Genomic DNA, 26,750 nt, shown 5'->3' on the forward strand with positions numbered 1-26,750 from the left:
GTTTATAAAGAAAAAAATTATACGGAAATCTCCGAAATTGCAAAATTGTGTATACTACAAAAAGCCGCTTGAAAAACAGCGGCGAAAAAAATTAATACATCAACGTCACATTGGTTGAATTTTCACGAACAAGCGAAATTGCCTCCGTCAACGTTTATCATCCGGGAACAGAGTTAATCGCAAAACAGCAGCGTAAAAACACGCCAAAGGACGGAAATAAGTTAAGTGAAAGCCATAAGGTGGAACAAACTTGAAACGTAAAGGCAGGAGGAACTTTACGGGGACTTTGATTAATTTTGTTATTTTTTAAAGCTTCGATGCTAACTATTTTTTTTTAATTCGAACTTTATCTTGCTAAAAATATAAAATTTTACGTTATTACCAAGATAACACAAAGTCCAATGATCTAACTCATAAGTCTAATAAAATAATAATAACATCTAATAACACACAAAACCAATATAAACACACATCACTCACAAACACACAAGATTATTTTCAATGTATTATTTTTTAATTTTAAATATATTATTATGTATTTTTAATTTTGAATGTATTATTTTTCTCTTTAAATGTATTATGTAGATTATATTTTCATATTATAAAATAAAGGCCTCATCACGGGCAAGCCACTCAGTAAGGCCTACATTACTGGAAAACTTAAAATGTAAAAAATATTGTACCAAATAGAAAAATTTTAAAAAATGACTAAAAAAACATGTACAACTTACGACTTAAGTATGGTAATATCCATTATCTCGTGTGTGGTGCGTTATTTAAAACAATCGTTTAAAGGTTTTGCCGTGGCTGCGAATTTAATAGTTATCAACATAATGAATAAAAAAGCTAAACGGTGTCGGGGAGCTTTAAACGTTAAAACAATATGACATAATTGAACGCAAACATCGCGAAATGTCGAGAGCAATATAATTAAATATGCCCGAGCAAATGAAATCTTCATCGCTGCTGCAAATGGCGAGGTTCGGGTATCATTAAAAGCGTATAAAAACTTTTACAGGGCCCACAAAGAGCCGGGCGCGAGGGAGACGCAGCGAGCGACAAAACGCCCGCGACAACAAGGGGGACAAGGACGGAAGCGGGAGGCAAAAGTGGAGGCGCGTCCGTGGAGATTATTTGAAATTAAATTACCGAGTGAAGAGAAAATAACACCAACAAAAAGATGTAATAATTCTTTTACAAAAACTTTTGGCCGGCGCTAATGGTAATTTGAGAACGTTCATTTAGAAAAAAGATGGGTGGTAGGTGTGTCGGCCCCGCCTAATTATGTATGGAAAGGGTGGGAGGTGAGACGGAAGATGGTAGCCTCCCCGAGTTCGAAAGAAAGAGAGGGAGAGGCCCTTTTAATGAGGTGCGAAGTAAATTTTCACCCTGGAAGCAAGTTTTAATTGTACGATAAATCTCAATTTCTACATTCGCTTTCTTTTACACGGATTTTTTACGCGGAGTAAATTGGGTTTTTCGCCACCGTATTCCATTATCTATTTAATAATTTGGTGGATTATCATAATTCCAAGTGCAATTATGGACACGAGATACTGTACAAACTTTGCTCATTTCGTTTCGCTTTATTATCAAAGAGGACTAAATAGTTTAAAACATATCACAAATCCACACACAATACACTGACTGACTAATAAAGTTCAATTCATTAAAATAAATCACCGAGAACAAACAACCTACTGTTCTTTGATGGTTGTATTACTCGATTATTGATATTCCATAAAGGAAAAAAAACTAGGGTGCTCTCGACTAAATTACGGACGCGATATTCAATGAAAATTGATGTCCATAAAAACGGTGATAAAAATGGGCCCCGTAAAAGCTGTACCCGTGGCGCAATAGCCTCCAGATATATCGACGTATAAATTTAAATACGGAAAAATGGGCACGGAACATCGGCCGCTCAAACCGTCGATATAAATAAGCAATCACACGGCTAGTGTCGACTGTGAAATACGACCGGTCGACGGTCGATGGTCGTATCTGAATTGGGACTATACAAGTAAGGCAGGGAGGAAATAACTATTTTATAAAAACGTTTTATTTTTAATGATAATACTATTAGATTTACTGTCCGGTTTTTTCTGTGTTATACCCTTTTTTAACAAATCATGGTCTCAGTTTATTTCGCCCGAATTTCAACACTGTTTTTCTTTGCCGAGTAATTTAAAACAATGAAATAAACGGCATGAAGTACATTTTAAAGATTCAAAACTCTAAATGGAAAATTACGACGCAAGGAATAGAGTTGCGTTTCTGACGTCAATAATGCTTACCGTTCAAAGTTTTCCTGACAAACAAACATATTTTCTGCTTCATTGTTAACTGGATACCGAGGGGCATTCAGTAAAAAAATAAAGGTTTCGACTAATTCGCGTCACGATCAGAAATATCAAATTATCAAGTTCATCTAACACTAATTCATCGTTCTTCTGTATCCACGTATTCCCACTCTATGGTCGTATCAAAAAGGTTTCGAGCTTGGACACAACATAATTCTGCAGTTTAGGCAGATAGGGGACATCCGATTTGGGATACGGTGACCCTGCCTTATAACTGCTGAAGTTCTATGTTACGTGGGTACCTACCGTTTGTTGTACGTAGTTATTAAAGACCATACAGGCGACAGCGACTAGAAGACATTATTGTTTTTTTACTAGAAATAAATAAATAAGTTCTTACCTTATCGTCGTCATCTTCACTATCACACTGTAAATAAAGAAAAAAATAATTATTAATTCAGATGTTTTCAATTTCACGTAGTTGTCAAACCATGCAATAACATAAGAATTTAAATGATCAAGTAGCACTTGGGAATTATAACAGATCCAAGCAAAGTAAAATGTTGTGGTGATGAGAGGATAATGTGGTTAATAATTGATTGAATGCAAGTAACCAAAAGTAGCTATGTTTCCATCCATCGAAAGTTTTTAGGTTAGTAATAAGTACACATTATAAACACGGATACCCTTAATATATAATATTGAAGCTAATACACTGAAAGATGAACAGCATACAAACTAAACATGCACCTACTCAGTGGCGGATCGTTACTTTTGGATGTACAAAAAAAGTACAAAAATATCATTATTTATGTTGTAGCTGAAAACGTTTTTTTTTTTCGAAAATTCTATTTTTTGTATGAAGATTTTCGCGCATGGCCAAACTGAAATAACCTGAAAATCTTCATACAAAAAAAAGAATTTCCGAAAAACAATAAAACATCGTTTTCAGCTACAACATCAGTGCTGTCATTTTTTGTAATTTTAGCACTCTAGTACACCCAAAATTCACGAGTTGCCACTACTTAATAATTATTATCTATAATACGAAGCTTATTTTACACACACTTTGTTGACAACCTTTGTAACATTACAATGAACAAGGATAATAGATAATTACAGAAGGTTGACGTGAAATAAATTTTAGTTAAATTGAGGTTTACCATCTCAAGGTTTCTTGGAAATTTTGACATAAATATTAAACATAAACTGGGCAAATAAAAATAATCCATTATCCATATGATCGTGAAAAAGTTTCGCATTGTATGATAATAAAACAATAGACGAGACATACAAAGGTAAAAGAAATATAAATAAAACATAATGAGAATAAAAATGATACTTACGATATAGCCTTTACCGGAGCTACAGCGGCTACTCGCCTGCGGACATAAAAACAGAAAACAAAACACATATAGCCAACAGTTAAACAGAACAATAAAACACGACTTTCGTACAAACATAAAACGAAAACATCAAAATGGGAATGGGGAAATAAAAACAAATAAAATGACTAATGAACTTTCACAGTGCTTAGCAGTTGATTACGCGTCCGAGAGCGCCCTGCTCCCGTTGCCGCCAGATTAACTGAAAACATTTCAAGTAACACGTACAAATATGTGCCAACGGGACACAGCGATCGCACCGCAACCAATTGAAAAATATCTGGGGAAATCGCGAGCGGAATAATGCGTGATGGCTGTCCCAGGCTGAAAACAGCGCAGCAGATGGGTCAGCCGTCAGCCATACGCCAAATCAGCTATCCGATGCAATCTATCTACGATATCCGCGGTACTGCAATCAAAACTGGGGGATTCATTTTCCATACGGGTTTCCCGAATGCGATAAGCGATCAGTATTTTTTTAGCACAAAGCGTTTAAAATTCGAATAAATTGGCAAGAATTTTACTCATCGTGTTTAAAATTATTAGGCATTGCAGTTAATAAAAATATTATGCTTGCAGTGAATAAAATTATTATCATGCAGTGAATAAAATCATTATGCTTGCAGTGAACAAAAATATTAGGCTTGCAGTGAATAAAATTATTATGCTTTCAGTGAATAAAAATATTATGATTGCAGTGAATAAAATTACTAGGCTTGAAGTGATTAAAATTATTGGTGTTGGAGTGAATCAAAATAATGTTTGATACATTCAATTAATTTATAATAATAATAAAAAAGTGATGAAAAAGAAAAACGTAATTTACGATATGTCATGGATTATGAACATTATGATAAGAATAAACGAAACCAAGAAAAGCTCGTTATTTCGTAGAAACATGTTAGAAGCGCTTTCATATTTATATAAAAACATATAAAAAGGAAGAAACGGGAACTTTTGGGAATTTAATACTAAAGAAACATGCGATATTAAGAGGTTAACATCCAAAGCACACATGAATAAATGAATAAATAGGTATTTTAAAGAAAGACAAACTTTCCCGGGTAATGAATAACCTGACAATATTTGAAAATCTTCTACTACCATCACACTAAGCGGAAATGTTGCTTGTGTAGTGATGGAGGACTTAGCCAGCTGAGGAATTCAATGCATGAAGCTTACCAACAAACCACTGACCAGTCGATCTTATTAAATCTTAAATATAATGTAACAACATATTTTAGTACGAAAATAAAGAATGATTTTCTTTTTATTTACACGGTCAACTGATAAAAAAATGAACAAATTATCTTTGGTTTATAGATTTATATACAACTCATTGATCATTGATTAAGTGTGTAAGTTTTTTTTTTTTAAGCATTATTATTACATTATTTCCAATAGGCGAAATTAAAGTGACGATGTAAATGACGTTGCGGTCTGAGAGTAATAAAAATATCAGAACGAAAGAGCTGTGAAAATTTAATTAATTTATTTATTTATCTTGTCATATTTTCCAAAAAACGGTTATGTACCAATATACAAAGAAAAATATTACAAATTTATGATACATATAAAAAGTATAAAAAAGTCACGGGGGCAGTTTCACTATTTTGTGACATGCGTCAAGGATAGTTGTTATTGGACTAAGTGAAAAAAAACCCTGCAAGTGACGTTAAAAATGTCGATGGTCAATTCATGACGCCAAGAGAGTTTGCTGCTTCAGACACACATAGAGATCACTGCTTTATCATTACGATAGTTAATCAGTTAGTATCTACTACGAAAACAGCACATTGACTGGACAAACACGGTTTAAGGGTACGTTTCTACGATACACAATATTTATTCGACATCACAAGTTTAGGGTAGCAAAATGGAGCAGTGACAAGACCGAACAAGTTAAAATATTAGGCTGGGTTAGGTTAGGCTTGGTTACTTTGTTCAATGTTCGGTTTTGCCATGGAACCAAGCTCGGACGGACACTGTTACGGCTAATGGGGCTACTTTGGCGGGTGATGGGGCTACTTACGTCACTGAGTCTGTCCCTGGAGCTGTCGGGGTCCCGGGGGGCCACGGAGCTGCCCGTCAGTCTTTCCGACGCACGCCCGCTGTCGTCGGACGTGCCCGCGTCGTGCGTCAACGTCACGCCCTAAAACAACACAAACAGTGCAAGCAATTAGCAAACAAACAAACGCTTCTGGGTGTAATAAAATTTAGCACTCTTGCTTTCTGCAACGATAATCTTGCGTTCAGCGAGAGGTTTTCAGCGTCCTTTAATTGGTGAATGCTTGGACATAAAATAAATAAAAGTACTAAATCAGAGGGCAAAATATGTCATTTTATTTGGGACATGACCATTAAATTTAAAAAAAGGATGGAATATTTAAGTAAACATGGTAAAATAAAAATGATTCATATCTACTACCAGGGGCGGTGGATCCATAAGGTCAAAGAACAGTGACCCCCCCCCCCCAAATTATAAGACGACAATAATGTATTAATATAAAATATCATATAAATCAAATAATGAGCTTCCGCTTCTGTAACCCTAAAGCCGCATTTGTCTACTACTATTGAAAATGCAAGGAAACGACACTAGCAACAGCTGTTATGCCATTTGTGCCCATCAAACGTAAGAATCAACATCAGAGGACTCAAAATGGTAACGGTCATGTAAATACATATCTACATAAATTTATTTGAGCGTTGTGATGGGAATCGAACCGTAACCTTAGGCGTTAGTTATATAAAAATATATTTGAAAGCATAAAGGCTGACGCACGAAAAACATAACCCTAAAATAACATGAAAAAAGTGTATCAAAATCCGCCTACATTCCAATAAGCTCTAACAACAATATTACCGCCTCCATTACCCCGGATAATGTTCCCGGGGCCAACCCGTTCAGAAGGGATCCAGTCAATTTCAATTCGAAAATGGGAAAAAACTACACGAGCGACGGCGCACAATGTGTTTCCGCCGAGCACTTTGCCAGAAGAATTGAGAGAAGAAAATACACTTAAGGCAAGAGAACGACCCTAGAAAGCAATGAATTATCGCGCGACCGTGACTTTCTTTATAGTAACAAGTAGAGCGGCTAAAGCGGGGGAGAAAGGCGGTTAAACGGGGGGAAAGTAATACACTAAAAAGGGGTAGAGAGTAGAAATATCCCGCTAGAAGACTGTAAATGTAGGTTCGAGGGGTACGCGGTTAGAGTTTGAGTAATTGCCAACCTGTGGTTCATAATGATGCATGACGGGAGACGGCAGGCAGCTCGCTCTCCCGAGATCGATCTGTCCTTCGACAGGAATTTAAAAAGCCATACATCCAAATAAATATCACTTCAGCAATTTTGTCAGAGACATAATCTAAATCTACGACCGATTTGGCGACGCGACGGTTGACTGTTAAACATTAATCACTTAATAACTGGGCAGGATTAAAATATATATTATATCTTTAAAAATAATATCAAAGGAAACTAACTACTATACACAAAATGGCCTACAATAAGATATCTTCTATCGCACGAGGGAAAGAGGGTGATTTCGTAAAACTAGAGAGCTCAGAAATAAGTTTTCGTGGCAGGGATGCATTTCTATCGTAGACTCGTTAGGTGACGACATTCAGGATACTCGGGTTAAGAAGAGCATACATTTTAGAGTAACACATCATTCAAGTCATTCTGTGTTCTTGTTACAATATTATAAGATAAAAACATTATATGTTATGTATTTTAAATGAGTAAATTGTGAAAATAATTCATAAAAAATATAAATAAAGATAAAAAAATGCTTCTGTTCGCTATAACAGAATTCGCTATTGGGCTATATGGAATTATTAATTCCGTTGAAATTTGTAAGGAAGACGCTTCTAGTTTCTACTTTATTTTATAACTTGATAGTTGTATTCAGGAAAATAAGAATGATGCCGAAGTGCGAATACTAATCCAAAGGTAATAAAATAATAAAGGTAGATTTCAAGAAATATATTACAAATTTTCGCAGAGTAATGAAAAAGTGATTTTCCACCAACTATTGAATGTCTATAGCCGAGCAGACGTTCAAAAGACAATCATGGGCGGATGATCATTGGAGTGAACAAGGAAGTTAGCGGGCGGCTCGAGGAAGTCGCTAATAGCCAATAGCGCCTCTCTAATGACATTAATCCGAGGCGGCGTCGCTACGGTGTCGTAGCCGCGCCGCGGCGCCAGCCATGCAATGGAGATTGTACCCAAGGCCAAATGGGGCAAGCAGACGCACCGGTACCGGTGCCAGTACCGGTACATCTCACAGCTTAACGTGGTGACTGGTGGCTGGTGACTGGTGACTGGCGAAACTCGGTGGGTGACGAAGGGATACAACAATTTTGTGTGGGTTCCGAGTTAGGCGGAGGAACACCAATAAATGAGATACTAAATTAAATAATGTATTGGCTGTTGTACATATTTATTTTTGTATGTAGGTAATAATTTATCTATACCTTTTTGTCTTCATTTTCAGTTTAATTTGTATTCTGATGAAGAAACCTTTGGTTTTGAAACATGTCAAATTGAAATATAACATGTTTTAAATATATAGAAATAAGTTTTTTTATTGAAAACTAGCTGAAGTACCCGGCGTTGCCAGGAGTTTAGCCGGAGTTTTTCGAAATCTGATGTAGACAAACCTTAGTACCTTCCTGTAAGGTAAGTATGAAAAATCAATCAATTTCAGGAATAAAACTGTAGATTTGAATAAAAATCAAAGTCACGCCGTCCGCCGCGCCTGCCCGTCACAAACACAGTATATAGAAGAAGAAAATGGCGGCTTAAACAAAGTTTGTTATTAAAATTAATTTTGAATTTTTTACATTGATTTTCTAGAAATAACAGAATAAAATATTCTGACAACAAATATTAAAGCTCTACGCATGCAATCCTTCTACAATACTAGATAAGAAAATGGGAGAACTACATTAATAACATAAAAAGAAAAGCAAACATTTAATTAAAATTAAATATTACTAATTGCCTTTCTAATGAATATACATATAACATTCCGATAAATTTATTCAATAATTGGCAAAGATACCGTCTAATTTTGACGCGGATTAGATTTCACAAATCCTATTTAACTTTGCGCCGGCACCGGCAAAGCGAAACCGCCACGAGCTGATAATTGTTTGATTCAAAGAAAATTAAATTACGACCGCAAACAAGACTCGGGGCAAACTATCGCCAAACCCGCTGCGGCCAAATAATTATTATTCGACCGCCTAAATTGACAGTGATAGCGCTAATCCGGCTCATTCCGTTCCCAACCAACTGGCGCTAAATCTCAAAATCCCAACTTAACAATATTCGTAAATGCTGAGAAACAGACGTTCAGCCCCTGCATTACAACTTATAATGGAGTTAGAGTGGATATTATTATTGCGTACTGTCGTCATAGAAATTCAAACGTAATAATTAGATCTTTCCTGATATGAAATCATGAAAATAATATAATTCTGCGATGAAGGGTTTCTCAGTGCCGCAAGATATTTGCATGATGAGCGTAGGTAGTTACTTTAGATTATTTGCAAAGTGATTCATAAATTATTTGGTGGATTCACTGTGTAGTGTATCTGTATCATATCATATTTTCGCAATGTTTGTTTTGGTATTTGAGTATTATCTAAAGTTATTATGGAAACATTCCTTTACGGGATCTAAGTACTCAGTGTCAAAAGCATTAGATGATTATATGACACACGTCAATCAGCATCGTTCTTAATCAGAGTAAGACGAGAATTTGAATTAAATTACATCATAAATCTTCAGAAATTATGAGGAAACTTTATAGCGAAGACGAGATAACAAAGTGGGGTAACCTTTAAGCCAATTATCCAAACCACTTTGTCGGATTTAACGTATAATTGTATCAAGTCCGTTGTCAGTGGACAACGAAAGACTTAATTAAAACAAGAATCTCACACTCTACGCTTACATCGCTTTCAAAGGCACGAAGTAGAATGCCACGCTCAATTCAAAATTACACAAACTTACAAAGGATGAATAGAATATTCCTTTCCATTAGAGCTTTCGAAAACATTGGATGGAGTATAGGACGCGTTTCGCGTTGATTCAATGTTAGCACTGGGAGACGAGAATCCGACAATCCAGATCGTTAATGAGATTAGGGTATTAGGGATAGGAAGGGTAACTCTGTGTCCGGCCAGAGCGATATACGAGGCGACGCTTATGCGAATGTTAACCCAAATACAACCATTGCTAATTCCCGAACCGTCGACGTCAATAATTCGTGAAGCAATTGAGGCGACGTCATATTATCTACACACTTACCACATACTCTGATTAGGGAATATGTGAAAATATCATCAAAAGTCGGCCCTAACAGTATAAACCTTGACATACTAGTAGTATAATGTATTCATTAGTTTCGGATATGTCCATAATTAGATTGATATGTTTGAAAGCTTTAAAATCAACTAAGAGCCAACATCAAATAGATTTGTACGAACTTCGAACGCAAAGTTAGGAAGGAAATTACTTGATACCCTCAGAAAATTGAAACCCGGGTAACGTGAGAGCTATTTGGAATATCTCCGCCAAATTAGAGATTCATGTTTAAACATTCATAGACAAAGAGCAAACACAGTCAGAGCGGTATGTAAAGGAAGTCAACTCATCGAACGGCGGAGATTCTAAACTCCTTGTCCATTTCAAAAGTGTATTTAATTTGGTGTTTTTTTTTTCAGTAAAAGTTTGCTGACAAAATGATTTGAATTCGTGTAGGGGTGAAATTTGCGGCATGGGGATATCGGAGCTGTGGAAGTCTGGTCGAGATTGCTCGCTGAATATTTAATTCGCTGAAGATCATTAGCAGATAGACCCGCTCGCGAGCGCAATACACCCGGGAACCGTCGGGCGTATACAAACGAACTAATGAATATGGAATCGCGGAGATCCAGCAGTAATAACACCACTCGCATCATTTGGAAAATTAAACCGGATACCCGAGCGTATTATTTGGCCAACCGGCTAACACGATTATTTGCACCACACAATTAAATCGTGGGAACTAGCAATTCTGCACCCAATTTCTGAATATTAGTAAATTATCCAAGGAATTTTAGTTGAGAATTAAGTGCACACATTTTATATTAATACAGTTGACTTCATACAATGAAAAAATATTATTTCTATATTAAAGAAATTAAAGGTAGTAGGTAGTAAGTAGGTAATTAGAAAACTACTTATTTAATGTTATATATTTAAGTTAAGAAAGTGAAATGTAAATTTCTTTTAAATTAATAAATAAATAAAATAAAGGTAAGTTCCTACATTTAAAACAGGATTTACACTAGGTTTTTTTTATGAGATTTAAATACTACTCTTCCATGGAAGCGTTAGCTTGTGATTGGAAGAGGAGTGTGCATTATAAGTTATTTATTTTATCAACTAAAAATATTATGCGTACATGTATTATATACTGTAGTAAGTACACTGCAGTGAGAAAGTATTTTATTGTACGTACAAATGTGACATAAAAGTAAGGATATACTAATAGTAGTCATAACGTATCTAAAATAATGTAATAATTGAAAAATGTAATGGTACGTATACATTTGCGAACTGAAACGCGAACTTAGCCATGAATTACGGGAAAGGAATGAAGCAACTGCAAGCGGCGTTTCGCGCCATTTGCGGTTGCCTCGTTCCTTTCTCATAAGTTGAGGTTCAGCTCGGCAGTTCGGCTCGCGTATGTATACGTAGCATAAGAGGAGGCACATTTAAGCGAAAAGGTTCAGGAGAATATTCGTTATAATTACGGATTTGATAAAAGCGAAAATAAATAAAATGAAGTACGAATTTGTCTACAACGAAATAATCTACCCGTATCGCTGTTTAAGAAACTACTAGTATGTTGAGGCGGGTTCTTCAGAAGGCAAGATCCTGCAGAGCGAATTGAGACTAGGCACCTTTCTTATTATTTAGTCATGTAAAAGTCACTAGAGGTGAGGCGTATTTATCGTAAGTATCGTAACCAGTAAAAGTACCGGGTATTTCCATGCGATACTTTGTACTTGTGACAGATCTCTAAACTACCTGGTTCCAAAATACTCATGAGTATTTTATACCGGGACTAAATATTTTTAATTGGTACTTTTACCAGGTATTTTTGATGGGTATTTTTAGAAGGTATTTTTGATAGGTATTTTTGATGGGTATTTTTGATGGGTATTTTCGATGAGTATTTTTGATAGGTATTTTTGATAGGTATTTGTAGTAGGTATTTTTGAGGGGTATATTCGGTGGGTATTTGTTTGGGGGGTATTTGTGACTGGTATTTGATATGATATTTTGCGACGGGAAAAATGTGAGGAATTTTTCGAAACGGAATTCCGTAGCTACCCCCCCCCCCCATGGATTTCGAAAAATTATTGTGGGGAATCACATATGATGATTTTGGCTGTGCGGAATTTTTTTCCAGCGAAGTTTCCATTTCCAGGGAATATGTGGGCAGAATTTATGCGAGTTCATTAGAATTACTTATTCTGAATTAATTCTCAGGTCGGTATTAAATACTTTTAAGTATTTTGTCACCGGTATTTTTACCAGGTATTTTTCTGTACCTGTACTCATAGGACCCACCTCTAACAGTCACCGTGCAGACATAATTAGTTCTTCTTCCGGTGCCCTCTCCGGTCGGAGGTTGGCCATTATCGGGGCAATGTTTATCCTGCGGGCTACAATGACAATGACAATAACAATAACAGGCTAACACTCTTACCAGTCAAGGAATGCAGCGTCTTCTATGTCTGCTAGATCATTCATCAAAATGGATTATCAATTGGGAAGTTCGACATATTTCGAGTTACATGTTTATACGTAAATGTTTTTTGCCATTCATGAAAGCCGTGTTTACAATATTTAGTAGTAGTTTGTAGCACCCAATCAGCAGTCATGTCGCATTATTTAAGTGCAGTTGAGGTTAATTTATGTCCTTCGGTGGCGGGCGAGGCGACAGGTGCGATGTGGTAAATTCCGTGTTCGACACCCGGTGTGGGCTTGTCGGACACGACGTGACATGTCCGCATGCGAAGGACCCGGCCGAGGACTGACAAAGGAGGATACGTGTTGTTTGTTGGACGCCTCGACCTCACCTCGACATGGATTCATTGGAAGAGTTGTGACAGTGTGTCACACATGACGTGAATGGTGACAAATTACTTATTTCATGTACAAATTAAGTTTAAATACAGCTTTGGGTGGGAGGTCAAAAAATACAAATTTATAATAATAGATTTAAAACGAGCCGCCAAAAACTTGGTTTTAAAACTTACAATTATACGTTTAACAGACTAACTACTACGTCAATATTCTTCTTACCATAGAATTGTAATAATAATTACTAAAATAAACACGCTCAGGCTTGTACAACTGTTCATTATGTATCAAAAATTTCAATAAATAAATAATAACTCACTGTGGGATAGATCTAAACAATCTCAAGTTGAGGTGGTTTTAAGTAGACAGAGAAGATGGAACGCCACAGAATTCGTTTTTGTTTTATTCACATACCTACATCGTCTCATACTAACTGTTCCATTACTCCCGACTCGTTGACATTTGATACACTTTATCGTGCCACACCTTCCTGGGGTATTCCTTACTACTTATAATAATAATAAGAATAATATTTGGATGACTTGTATAGCGCCATTTTTGTGCAAAATCACCTCAATGGCGCTGTACAAATATATAATACATTTCTACAATGATCAATATGTTATTGATATACAATTATTTTATTATTAACGATATATGGAGATAATATACAGTACCATACTTCCTTGGTAGGTCACTTGAGATTAACGCTTAATTAACATTAACTAATTGTTTATTAGCGAAATTTATATACAGGATTTAGGACATAATTGGAAAATTGGATACAATTGGACTTTCTCTCACGAATGGTATATTTAATTTAAGGGTATGATAGCCTAAAAAGGTAAGTTTTTAGTTTAGACCTGAATTATGTGAGACTTGTTATGGATCTTAGTTCCGGAGGGAGTTTATTCCAAGCCTTCGGCCCAGATGCTCCGAAAGCGCGATCACCAAACTTAGTATTTGGCTTGCGCTTAGGTTCCATCAGTCTGCCTATAGCTGATGATGTTGCTGATCTAAGAGTTAACTGCCTCAGACCAGTGTTTTTCGGGACGCATTACTCAGAGATGTAGGGTGGAGTCATTTCATTGATGGATTCAAACACCATCCAGCACAATTTGAGGGCACTTGAGCCGTGAAAGTTACGAAGGTGTTCTGAAATATGCAAATATTTAGAAACCCCGGCTATGAGCTGTGCTGCTGCATTAAACACCGAAGTTTGTCAATTTGATATTTTGAAAGGCTAGCCTAAATGCCGTTGCAGTAATCGAGACGTGAGACTACGTAAGAGTTGGTGAGTTGACTTATTCACATTCGTTCAACATCATTCAACAATTTATTTTTACTCTCCATACTATCGCCCCATAAGATTAAAAAAACTTGTAAGTTGTACTTTGTATTACCACACCTTTCTTTGTTCATCTGCTCTACGTGTTAATAAAAAATCGTCAAATTCATCAAACCATAACAGTAGTTCAATTAGATAAACTTGTATAATTGCAGCACAATAGGATAAAGCGTTTCATAATTCAATAATCAATTGACCAGTGTTCCCGTATCTGCGATCCGATCGGTCGGCAATAATCGCCCCTATTCCTATATACACGGTGTTTCCCCTCGGCGGGCAAAAGGCTCTTCCGGTTCCGCCACCGCCCGCACTTCCGAGGCGTGTATTGTTATCTCCCGCACTGTACACAAATCGATTCCGGTCTACTTCCGCGATCACGAACGGGCTACCAAACAAACTCTAGCAGACAAAGAAGCGACGTTAGTAGTCCACAATGGAATGCTGATACCAACTCTGATGAATGGCAGTGAAGCATAGAACGGGCAGAGGAAGGATGCAAGTAGATAGATGCTGTAAAAATGTATGTAAAATGTAAAAATGTATACGGAATATTTAACGTGCAATATGGACAATAGAAACCAAGTAGATGTAATCTACACTGATTACTCAAGGGCCTTCGATAAGGTAAACCATTTCATTCAAAAATTAAAACAATTAGGAATCCATGGTGACTTACTCCGGTGGCTCACTTCATACCTTTGGAGTAGACTTCAAAGTGTCTTAGTTGAGGGAACAAAGTCCAGCTTCTTCTCTGTGCCCTCCGGTGTACCTCAAGGTTCTCATTTAGGCCCATTATTATTTAATGTGTATATATACGATATTCACAAATGTTTTTTACATGCTAATTGCCAAGCATTTCTAATGAACTTTAACATAAGAAACTTCTGTGGCTTGACTTCAGTTAACTTGTATATTTATATCTATCATTGTATATGACATAAAAGCTGTTTGTTTCTTGCAAAATAAATAAAAAATGAGATCTTCATGAAGAATGCATGCTGATTGAAGGGGTATGGATACAATTGAGAAAGAGACTTTTAGATTGTTTGGGCTTGAGTCGGGCCATGTCAAGAGTCAGGTTCATGTGAATGAAGCAAGGAGTGTGTGCCCTGTGGGGAAACGGTGTGGTTTTGTTAGTTGGAACCCTAAACGATTCTACCGCCGCTGTTTTAATTTGCCTAATGCACGCGAATCAGTTGACGTCCCGCGGAGAAGTATTAACACGGGCGCGACACTTCACGTGAGTGTTATGTTTATATTGCGGATATATTTATTTTTATGATGTGGTTATTTCATATTTTACTACAGCGTAAATCTTCTGTGCGTGTACGAGCGCGCATAAAACATTTCCGACATATTTTCAGAAAATAAAATAACAATCTAAAGGCATGCCGGGCTACTGCCATGTTACATGCGTTGTTTATGAGAACACGGGAGAGGTAACAATGGATCTCTCAGCAGTAGTACCAAAGTGGCTTATTCAGCTGCTCAACGTATAAGCCAATTTAGTGCCTGCTTTACTAGCGACCAAAATCTTGTTTGTAGTAATACAAATTCTGTATTTAAATCGCAGATCTAAGCTATAAATGGAAAAAATATATGTGCAGCTCTGCTACCCTATTATAAATAAAATAAATAAATTATTCCTTATTTGATAAGATTGTACCAAACCAGACAGGGAGACCCCTGTCCTGGTGCGACGGTTTTGTTAGGACTTGAAACGCGTGCTCTGAAAATAGGTGGGAACTTGGATTTTAACCAACAACAAACAGGCACCCTTGAGAGTATAATATAATAAATAAATATTTAAAAAAAAAATACTTTTTTACATTATAAAAAAATTAAGATTCTACAAAATAACAATAAAAATTTTGACATTTTTTTCAAGGCGAGTTTTTAAGTTGTAACTTTTTATAATGGCAAAATTATTATTTCAGTGTAAAAAAACTATAGAGAATAAAAACTTTGCCTTCCATTACATAATGATGTGAGTATTAGTGAAAAAACGTCATGTCAATCAAATGAATACCCAATTTATTTCCTTCGCGGAGCGTGAGCGTGTTAAAACGCTCTTGATTCGTGTTGTATAATTTAACTATTAAAGGGACGTATAATATTTATGCGCCTTCCTAAATCAAGCCGACAGCCAGTCCCCCCGGTATCATGATTAATAGCCCCACTCGTTACGTATTTACTCAATCCAATCTTATCTCAAATTGCATAACTTAATAGTGAATAGATTAATGGGTTTTCTCGGGGCGATTTTATTAAATTATTGTTGTATCGAATATCGACGAGTCAGAATGGTATCTATTGTTCTTCAATCAATTCGTGATGTTAAAATGGTAATCGATTAAAATAGAACAGATCAATAAACGTATACTGACAGCACGATCAATACTCACAGTGCAATTAGTTTTATAAACCAGCTCCGCACGAGTTTCCGCCCTCTAGTTTTCTTATCGAAAAAATGAAAAATATGGATGAAACAATATAACCTAGCGTCTTGTATTATTTTTGATAGTTTAATGGATATTACAAAACATAAATCACTCTAAAATCCAGACAGAATAAGCAGTGAAAATTTTATGACGCCAGAGGTCACCAATATATTTAAATATATATATATATATTTTTTTTGTTCTAAAAAGAAAGACAAATATTCCCGGGTTACGAATAAGATGAAAATATTTGAAAATCTCATACTACCACCACAGTAAGCGGAAAACGTTGCTTGTGTTGTGATGGAGGAGCCAGCCGAACTGAACACATGACGCCTGAGTGGGACCCGAATGCGATGTTAACTCAGCCACCGACCGATAAATCAAGTGTTTTGGATACTTTGGATAAACAGATGTCATGTTTTATTTCGTCAGTACAGTGCCATTAACCTAAAAAATACCAGTGAAAAACGCATTTTTAACAACAGTTATGTTACAACACATTCGCTGCCAAAAGCTTTTGTTTTAATTTAAATTACGTATGATTGGTCCGCCCATGGGAGTGATTGCTACTGAAGCGGTTAATACCTTTCATACTTTTCACTACATCGCTTTTGAACCATGGGGAAAACGAGTTTTCGTAGCAAAATGGACGGACGCAAATAAACGGAAATTTCATGATGCATCTGCAAAAAGAGGAGAACTTTCCCCGAAGGATCCGCGCTCCTAAACCATTATTACCCATCCCGAGCAAGTTATAGGTACACGCGGTGGACTGCACAAGCACATATACTCGCTCTCCAACAGCGTGTTTAATAGAAACACCGCCCGTGTTTGGCGAGTGTCGGGGGCAAATGAGATACAAATTCGCGGCACGGACACCGCCACACCTCCCGGTCTGAGGTCTGAACAGGAGGTTCCGGGTTACGGGCAATTCTTCCGGGTTAAAAATGGGTGTTCCTGACCGCTTACCACTGTGTGGAGATTAATCTTCTATCAATTTGGTAAATGTAGGTTAACATTATTTGTTCATTCCGAAGATGAATGTAAAATTATGGTAAATTGCTTGTTCCAGGTTTCAGGCAACTCTTGCAGGTTAAAAGTTCAATTCTTATCCGAATGGCATAGTTTAGAGGTTGTTCGAAATTTGTAGGTATTCATTTTTTCATTGCTTACAAGTAGCTTAGTGGGATGTTCCGGGTTTCAGGCAATTATTCCAGGTAAAGAGTTCATTTTCATGGTTCTTTACCACCTATTGTACGTACCTATTGTCTACTCAAAACATGGATGTAATATAATGTTAAAATGAAATGGGTTTATATTGGGGTTATACCTGCAATATTAACTACAATTCGCATAAAGAAAAAGTAAGGATAGCAAACAAGGGAAGCGAATTAAGTATTTTAGCATTTATCTAGCCATTTGTATTACACGCGAGTGGAATGCACACCGCGACACCACGTTAATATGGGTTTTGTGAGGTTATCTAAGTGCAAGCGGGATCAAATTTCTGAGTAACGGAACAGTAGCATTCAACTTTATGTGTGTCAATTCGTCAATAAGGCGGTAATTGTCACACTTGTCAAGCGATAGGGAAGCAAAGCAACATTTGAAGCAGTCAGCGCTTGCATAGGTGATCGCTTATAATAATTACAAGTGAAGTTAATTACCTCTGTTCAGACACTTTTAGTATCAGCCTGGTGAGAGACCACCCATTACGAAATGGAACGTTGCATGAACTAGCTGTAGTGTTATATAATATTATGAATATCTATGTTAAGTGGATTGTCAGGTTCTCTCAACGTTCCTCTATCGTTTAAATACACTTCCCTGTCACATTTCCACCTCATAAAAATAACAGTACCTATTAGGAGGGCGATAGTACAATAATTGGTTCTCTGAAACAAGATTGTTCATGTATAGTTCAAATGATAGTTACAAAACCTGTGATCACGCTATAAGCGTGCTGGTTCCATGATAACTCAACACAGTGACAATTCAACACACTTTTAAAAAGTGATATAAAATCATTAGAAACGATGACTTTTTTTAACCTAACCTAACCTACTTAACCCAGTTAATAAAGTTTTTGTTTCATAACTTTATATAAATTTTGAAAGATGTGATGAATTATCATTGTGATGATTTATCCGGCAGACATTCCCATCGGTAGAGTACGGCGAGCGATGTGCAGAAATAAGCCAAGCCATGATGCGTATGGCGTAATGTGTCGCCTACCTAAAGAGAAAATAATCTAAGGCGATTAACAGAAAACCGTTTTGAAAATGTCGTATTTAACTGTACGCTTCAAACGACTTAAGCTATTTATTAACTACATTTGAATACATAAGTAGTCTAGCCACACTCATTAGTCTATTCCACCAAATTTGCTCTCATTTAGCTGCACTAGAATCCTTACATTCCAGTATAAAGTAGTAAGTAAGATACAGAAGTGACCGAAGACGAAGTCCGCTAAAGAACAGACCCGAAAGCACTTAAGCACGTTGGACCACTTAAGCCGTATAAATGGTCTCCGAGTGTGGCGAATAAAATACGGGGATAGAAAGTGACGGGTCAAAAGGGTAGCCAAAGGTCCATCAACTGCGAGACCCTTCTCTGATTGAGGTTGCGCGCCGCCTTCTAAACTCACCTAAGACGGACACAAACAATCTGATGGCGGGAGGGCTCCATTTGTCTTCGTCTTCATCTTCATCTTCGTCTTAATCTCTACCTACTCGACATCTAAATAACACACATAATGTACGACATTTCCGATTCGTGCACTAGGGGTAAGTACCTACCTACCTTTAATGTATTCCACATAAATACACCTTGTCAATCCATTGAAAATTAACATTATTTCATATGTCCTTATACAACCACAACGAACACGCTAAGATTTTTCTATTTCTACTAGTATCTATATATTAAAAACGTATTGATATAATTTTGGGCTTTGCGGAAATCGAACCCGCAACTGTCTGACTCAAAAGCGTAGATCATTATGCTACGGAGGTAGAACACATAGTCGACTAATATTAAAATAACAATATGGAATTTTTTTAAAGTTCGTTAACACAAAACATGCTAATTTCCTTTTCGCTTCCACTTAAATTATGTGTATCAAGAAAAAATATCGTTTTTTATTGATGAATACTAACAATGTTCTTATTTTTAGAAAATATTAAGGGTAAACGAAACATACGTCATAATCTTTGCGTTTATAGATTGCGCTAATTTAATTATTTTACGTATTTGCAAGTTATTTTTTAAAATATTAAGATGGATTATTTGTATGCGTTTCATGAATTTATATTTTTATGTGTGAACGGAATATGAATAAATAGTTTTGTACGTATAAAAACATTATTTATTTATTTATTCTTTAAGAAAGGCATACAATAATGGACTCAATCGTGTTTATTTTTTTGTCATTTTTAAATATATTGTGTAGGTACAAATACTAAATTAATAATTAAACTTAATGGAACTTTATTGGTCTAGAACAAGGCTGCCCAACCCCAGGCCCGCGGGCCACAATGTGGCCCGCGAGCGAATTATAAGTGGCCCGCGTGAACCATTTTCAAAAAACCCGTCAATCCGCCAATTTGAAAAAGTGTCGCGGGCCCGCGGTAAAACAAACAATGCAGCTTGCGCGCGGTCACCAGTGTTGTGAACTTACTTTTTAAACAAAAATACACCGGTAAATTTTTGATATATTTTTTGCGTCCGAAATGGAATCTTGTAGCCACCCCCCCCCCCCATGGAATTTGAAAAATTGTTGTGGGGAATCACATATGATGTTTTTGAGCGCCCAATTTTTTTTCAGCGAAGTTCCGTAACAACCCCCCCCCCCCCCATGGATTTCAATATTTTGTGGGGAGCACTCATTCTGAATTTTTTTTGTGGGGAATTATGTTTTATAGAAATTCTCTAACAACCCCCCCCCCCCCATGGAAACAGGAACCGTCAGGTAATCAGTGGCCCGCCAGTGATTCAAAATCGTCAATTTGGCCCAACTGTTAAAAAGGTTGGGCAGCCTTGGTCTAGAACATATGAATAATTATTGTTTATGCTTAAATTTACAACTGTAAATAATATAAATAAAATAAAATAAATTATCCGTATGTACATGCGCAAACAAATAATTCATCTTAATATTTTAAAGCATAACTTACAAAAGTGTTTTTTCGTAAAATAATTAAATTAGCGCCATCTATGCACCCATGGATTATTACGTGTGTTCCGTTTACCCTTAAGGATAAATATTGTCTAATAAAATATTTAATAATAATTATTAAATATTTTATTATTTTTGCATGTTGTGAACATTAGTTATCGGGACCTAATTATTATTTTTTTAATATGTGTAGTGTTAACCTATACATTTTTCTAATAAAAACATATTATTCTGCCATCAGCAAGAGCATACTACGTTCTCTAAAAGTAGGATCTAACCGCATACTATTTATTAGCTATCAAAAGAGAGAAAAATAGTCATTAATAAAAATTGAAATTATTAGGAGATATATTATGATTGCGGGACCAAGAATGCAAAAAGATCTTTCTCGGGTTTAGTGTTAATTGTTTCACGAAATAAACACGTTCCCAGCCATTCTTCATTCAAAGTGAATTAAAGTAGGTAGTTTTCCAACTTGAATACGTGCCATACGTCGGGACTTAATAGAATTGTAACCGACCTAAGTTGAGCTAGCCCTAACTTGGCTTCTTAGTGAAAACAAGCTTCACAAAGTGTGTTTGTTTGAGAGTAGTGGGGTAGTTCGCCGCCGGAATAATAGTCTCCGTATTCCTCGTGCTCGACTGCGCAGTACGGATAGCATTTGACAAGCGAAGAAACATTCAGGGCGAAAGTTTGCCGAGCCATTTCATGACACGGAGCGCGGTGGATGGAAAACATTGTAATTATTACGTGAATGGCTTTTGAAAGTTCAGAATTTAAATTAGCGGAAAACACGTGACAAACTACGTGGCAGAGCGGAGAGTAAATGTTTGACATGAGGGGTCAGAGGTTGCGGGTGGAAAGTAAACTATCGCAGACCAAAAGTTATGTTATGTATTTCCTTCGGCCACACAAGATTCCTCAATTGGAAGCCTTAGTGCAACTGGTTCCGGGAAATGGGACCCTTGTTAAACCAACTAACTAATAATCATGCCGATTCCGGTAGGCAAAGAGAGCGAACCGCAACAACTCAGTCTTGGCACTTACTATTTACCTCATTCACATTCATACATCGTCCCATAATTCTTATGTGACTCTTCACATGGCCCGACAAAAGTATTTGGTTTTCGTGACCGTGCCATGTCTTTCTCGGGCGTTCCCGACCCTTGTTAACATTAAAAAATAAACCAGTTAGTACCTACAGCGTAATTAGATAAACCTTCGATCGCGTTAGTCAACAGTTTCAGGAAGAATCGTTAACGTTATTTTATTTTGAACAAATTAACTACCTTTCAAATTCAATCAATTTAATTTGTAGGTGTAATAATGTTTACGGAGAATACATGGGAAGGTACAAAAGGTATCGACTGACTAAACACATAAATTTTTTAAAGTTTGTTCATTGTTTGGAGTCATGCATGTGTCGCTTTAATAATTAACCTCAATCATAAAGTTTACACTACCCATGAACGTGACGACCCAAACACATAAAATGCTACCACCTCCGTGCGAGTAAAGTTGGACGTGCAAGTAAACATTTTGGCGTTCATCAAACTTTTGTTGAATTACAATGCATAAATAAAGGATCTGTTCATTGACGATTGTTTAACGAAACGAAAGAAAGTTTTATGTCAAAACTTTGCAATGTAATTTCTCACTTTAAGCCGTGACACGATTTGGAAAATCGAACGGAACTACGTACATTTATGCCAGGAAATAAGGAAAAAGAAAATGACATGTATATTTACGGTATTTATTGGGGTTTGAAGAAAATATGTTTAGCCATGATCCCTTCCTATTGTTGGTTGAATCCAACTTGTCCCACATTTTCCTTGCTTCCAGCACTTTCACATCGGAAATGGCATTTTACCTTAAAATACATATGTGGCAGCGACAACACACGTATTCGTATGAAGAGCGCGGTACGTTACAGCGTTACAGCGCTACTACACTCCACAATAGACACTACAGTAGTACGGTTGCAAGGGAAATACATCAATCACGCCCTAGCCCGGAGCGGGAGCATAATGGAAAAGCGGCCGGAAAATGGAGAGAAAATGTTATGACTCTCCAGCGAACAGGAGTAAAAAAACACACAAAGATAATGCCCGCGGAAACATATTCATGTTGGGGAGGTAATCCGCGTTTTGTCACAGCCAGATGTACATACGCCGTACGCTCATCGTCCGCATTACATTATACATATTGTACAACACTATAAGTGCGCGGATCGCAGCGGGGACACTATGACAATCCGCAGTCTGTCCTTTGAGATGCAACGACAATATAAGCGAGGGAGGAATACGTGATGTTCAAACGAATTTCGCGTTTTAAATTTACCATGCACAACAATGATTCTGACAAAGTAATACCTACACATTTGGGTGAAGTCGAGCCCGGAGATGAAGTACAGAAATTGGAACCGAGACGGAGTGCAGAAAAATAATTTACAACTGCACGGTTTAAAGAAATATACACTATGTAAAATTTGTGGTAGATAATAAATTTATATATAATTCGAACTATCTCTTTATTATGAGCGCTAGCGTAACAATATAATATGTGGCACTTTTTAACACCGTATATCAAGAGCATTTAACAATTTTCTTTATTTCATTTTTAAACGTCGGTTTATCTAATTAAATATTATTTTACGTGTAGTGGAGCTGAAGTAGGTATTTTGATATATTTAACAATAAAACACATTGGTTCCAAATCCCTGCTTTAAACAAGCGCAGTATTGTTTTTCTCACGCATCTGGTAAATAAAATATACGATTTGTATTTTTTTCGAATCAATTTCAAATACAGCAGCCCGTAGCTTGTAGCCATTAAGGATGTTTTCTTACTCCTATGTGGGGCGACAGGAAATCTCAGCGGGATATGCACGCCAAATACATTATACAGTATACGCGGAGTCCTTCGGGGGGTGTAAAAGAGGATCATTCGGGTGACGGCGGCCCTTATCCGGGGCACAGAGGACCCATAATAAAAGAGGGCAAGACGACTTAACCGTACAAAACGGCGAATAGATGTAAGGTGACAACTGACAACCCCTGCAGGTACGAGATTCATAAATTACTCAGCTACGGAAATGGTGTTTAAATAATAAGAAAACAGTCATTTTTTTTCTGGGAGTTCTATAAACTAAAAATACGATAACACGTGAGGATACAATACAATACAGTAAAAAGCCAAACAACTAAAAAATGTAAGGAGAAGATTCCTTCAGTTAGGAGACGAATAAATAGGTTTGGCTACGGAATTAAGGAATGAAAAAAAAACACTAATAATAAGGCGTCTTTCTGGTTTTAGGAATGAAAACCTATTAAAAAATAGCAAAATAACTTGTGACCAAAAGAAAAGAAACGAAGGATTTCAAAAGAAAAAAGCTTCACAGAACAGAACATACGTCATCCAATCCAGTCAATTGACCATTTCGGTCGAGTTCACCGCAGAGTAAATCCATTGAAATACAGCAGAAAGCTGTGTGTACTAACTGGTACTAACTGTGTACCCATATTCTTACACACAGCGGGAGTATCCATCTTATCAGGATCCAAGATAGCGTCGATCCCACCGTCGTGCTCAACTGTCCGAGTGGAGGGTGACCTGTACCCGAAGTCCCAAACTCACGAGGGGAGTTGAAATTGTCCTCAACAAATTGAGGAAGGGAAGTCTGCTCTGTAATTGCTCGGAAAGAACCATCCACCAAATGGGAGAATTTCTAAGCGGTACGGTATCATTTCCAAGACAATACATCTCACTTCGATTGCCATTTGATCTTGATCTTGGGTGAGAATATAAAATTCAAGAAAGAAAGTCGATTTATAGTAAGATTTCAGACCTCTCAGTTATGTAGATTTGTTATTTTTTGTATTTATTCTTGTTTTAGAAAGAAATCATCTTTTCCATTTTAAAGGCTGTTGCTGTTAGAAATGTGGATATTTCATACATTCAAAGAACAAACCTATTCGAGTTACATGCTCGGTGGTTAGTTAAATTATAAACGTGTGTTCCGTTCTCGCGCCTCTGTTTTATGTTTCGTGTCACAAAGCCCGTCACGCTAAAATGAAGTCGCGTTTACAAAACGGTTAAGTAAAATTCAAAAGGTGCTAACTTTATTTTTGGATTATTATTATTATGTCGCTTTGTTTACATTTTGAAAATAGAATTACAACACTTGTTATACGTTTCAAAGACATTAACGATCAGATAAAAACCTAAATTTTTGAAGAAATGCGTAAATTTCGTCCAAAGGTGTGTTCATACAGCTTTCTATAATAAAACGAATACGATAAAAATCTAGCCTTGCTAGCGGTCGATCTTCAATGAATACATCTAAATCAGAGGCTTTTCATACATATTTTATACTACATAAATTAAAAAAAAAACGATGATTACGATATCCGTGCACATTTTTATATCCTGAGGTTTACGATGTATCGGAAACGTGCAATTACCCCTTACAAAACATTATAAATTGAATAAAATGCCAATATGCAAAAAGAAGAGTTCGTGATAGGGGGGGGCATAATTCGAAAGGGCAGCACACTAATACGACAAAATTGCACGTTCGGAAAATAATTTCCGAATGACGGGGAGTAAATAAATGATGAAGTGTTTATTTGGCCGGGCAGCTGGTGGTGCCACCGAGAGGGCTGCCGGACATTACGGGACCGCAAGCGGCATCAATAATGTATAGTCGGGGCGATCGGGTAGACGCAGACAATACACGCCGAGTCCCGGATCACACTCACTCTCCTACTCTCTCGCAGTAGCGAGCCACAGTCCACACGGACGGGCAATATAGGGCGGGGGCGGGCTATATTGACATGGGGGTGAAGATATTTGACAATAAGGTATCGTGAAAACTAAAAGATTTGACTTCGAAGTTTACCTTCCTATCCCTGGGGTGGAAAAATACTGAAAGTTATACAAACAACGGATTAGCGGGATTATACAATAGTTTTGAATCTCTTGAAAACTATATACTCGTATTATGACCTCTACATATTATACTAGAAGTTTGTTCAGGAATCGCTGGTTAAAATCCTTTGGGAACGTGCTGTCACACCCTGTATAGTAATAGTTTATCAATCTATCAAAACGTAATAACAATCTATCACAGCGTTCAGCCATTGCAAGTATTCCGAGCCATCTCCGGCTGCGGCCGTGTCCTTCCAAGTTGATCTTGGAAGTTGGTATTCATCCTCCTTCGGGCCGGGAGAAAGCGAGCCCGACCATAAATCACCGCGCACCGTCCAGGACTCCCGCCCCGTTCAATTATTCGGTTGGCCGCCGAATAAAATATCCGATATATTAACTCGCCGCCCGTAGCAGCGGCCCGCCAGAAGGCTTTTGACATTGTTTAATGTTTCTGTCGTCGCTAATTGTGGCAATCCCACCGCTCGCTCCTGTGCTGCTACTGTGCGCCACTGTGCGCCACTGTGCGCCACTGTGCGGGGTCAATTACCAGTGTAAATAATACAAATGGAGGGCTCTGCTTGGGTTTGTTCAATTCGCGGTATGCAGATGCAGAGGATGTAGAAATTCAAACTCCTCAAACGCATTGAATGTGTTATGATGATATTGACCGTACGGGAAAATTCTCTTTTAACTGATTGAATTTTCCCTAAATAATTTATTTTTAATTTTTATTGATGAAGAAATAATATTTGTCTTATTTGGGGTTCGTGGGTCCGAAAACGGGATATCTTGTAATGAATGAAGAAGTATATTTTAATCAAATGATTGAGAATTTTTCGAAGAAAAATAAACTTCTGATAAAAAAAAACTTCTTCAATAATAGCAAAATCACTGTGAAAATAACTTTTTTAGACTATTATTTTTAAAAAATTATCAAAATGTTTCAAAACCAATGGTTTCTCCATGGGGAGGAAGTACCTATACTAAATATCATTTTCTTAGTATCCC

General features: G+C 36.9%; 1 protein-coding gene across 2 annotated transcripts in view; it reads right to left on the minus strand.

Annotated features, from left to right (window-relative positions):
* The window catches only part of LOC149420347 (uncharacterized), a 486,416-nt gene that overhangs the window by 244,575 nt on the left and 215,091 nt on the right, over nucleotides 1-26,750 (minus strand). For both annotated transcript variants that reach the window (XM_089636629.1, XM_089636628.1), the window contains 3 exons: nucleotides 5,721-5,840; nucleotides 3,650-3,685; nucleotides 2,704-2,730 (listed from right to left, as the gene is read on the minus strand). In XM_089636629.1, coding sequence (XP_089492755.1) covers nucleotides 2,704-2,730; nucleotides 3,650-3,685; nucleotides 5,721-5,840 — 183 coding nt within the window. The remainder of the gene's footprint in view (nucleotides 1-2,703; nucleotides 2,731-3,649; nucleotides 3,686-5,720; nucleotides 5,841-26,750) is intronic.

This window comes from Hesperophylax consimilis, chromosome 10 (assembly GCF_061612785.1).
Source record: "Hesperophylax consimilis isolate HC1 chromosome 10, BYU_Hcon_1.0, whole genome shotgun sequence".
NCBI classification, from domain to species: Eukaryota; Metazoa; Arthropoda; class Insecta; order Trichoptera; family Limnephilidae; genus Hesperophylax; species Hesperophylax consimilis.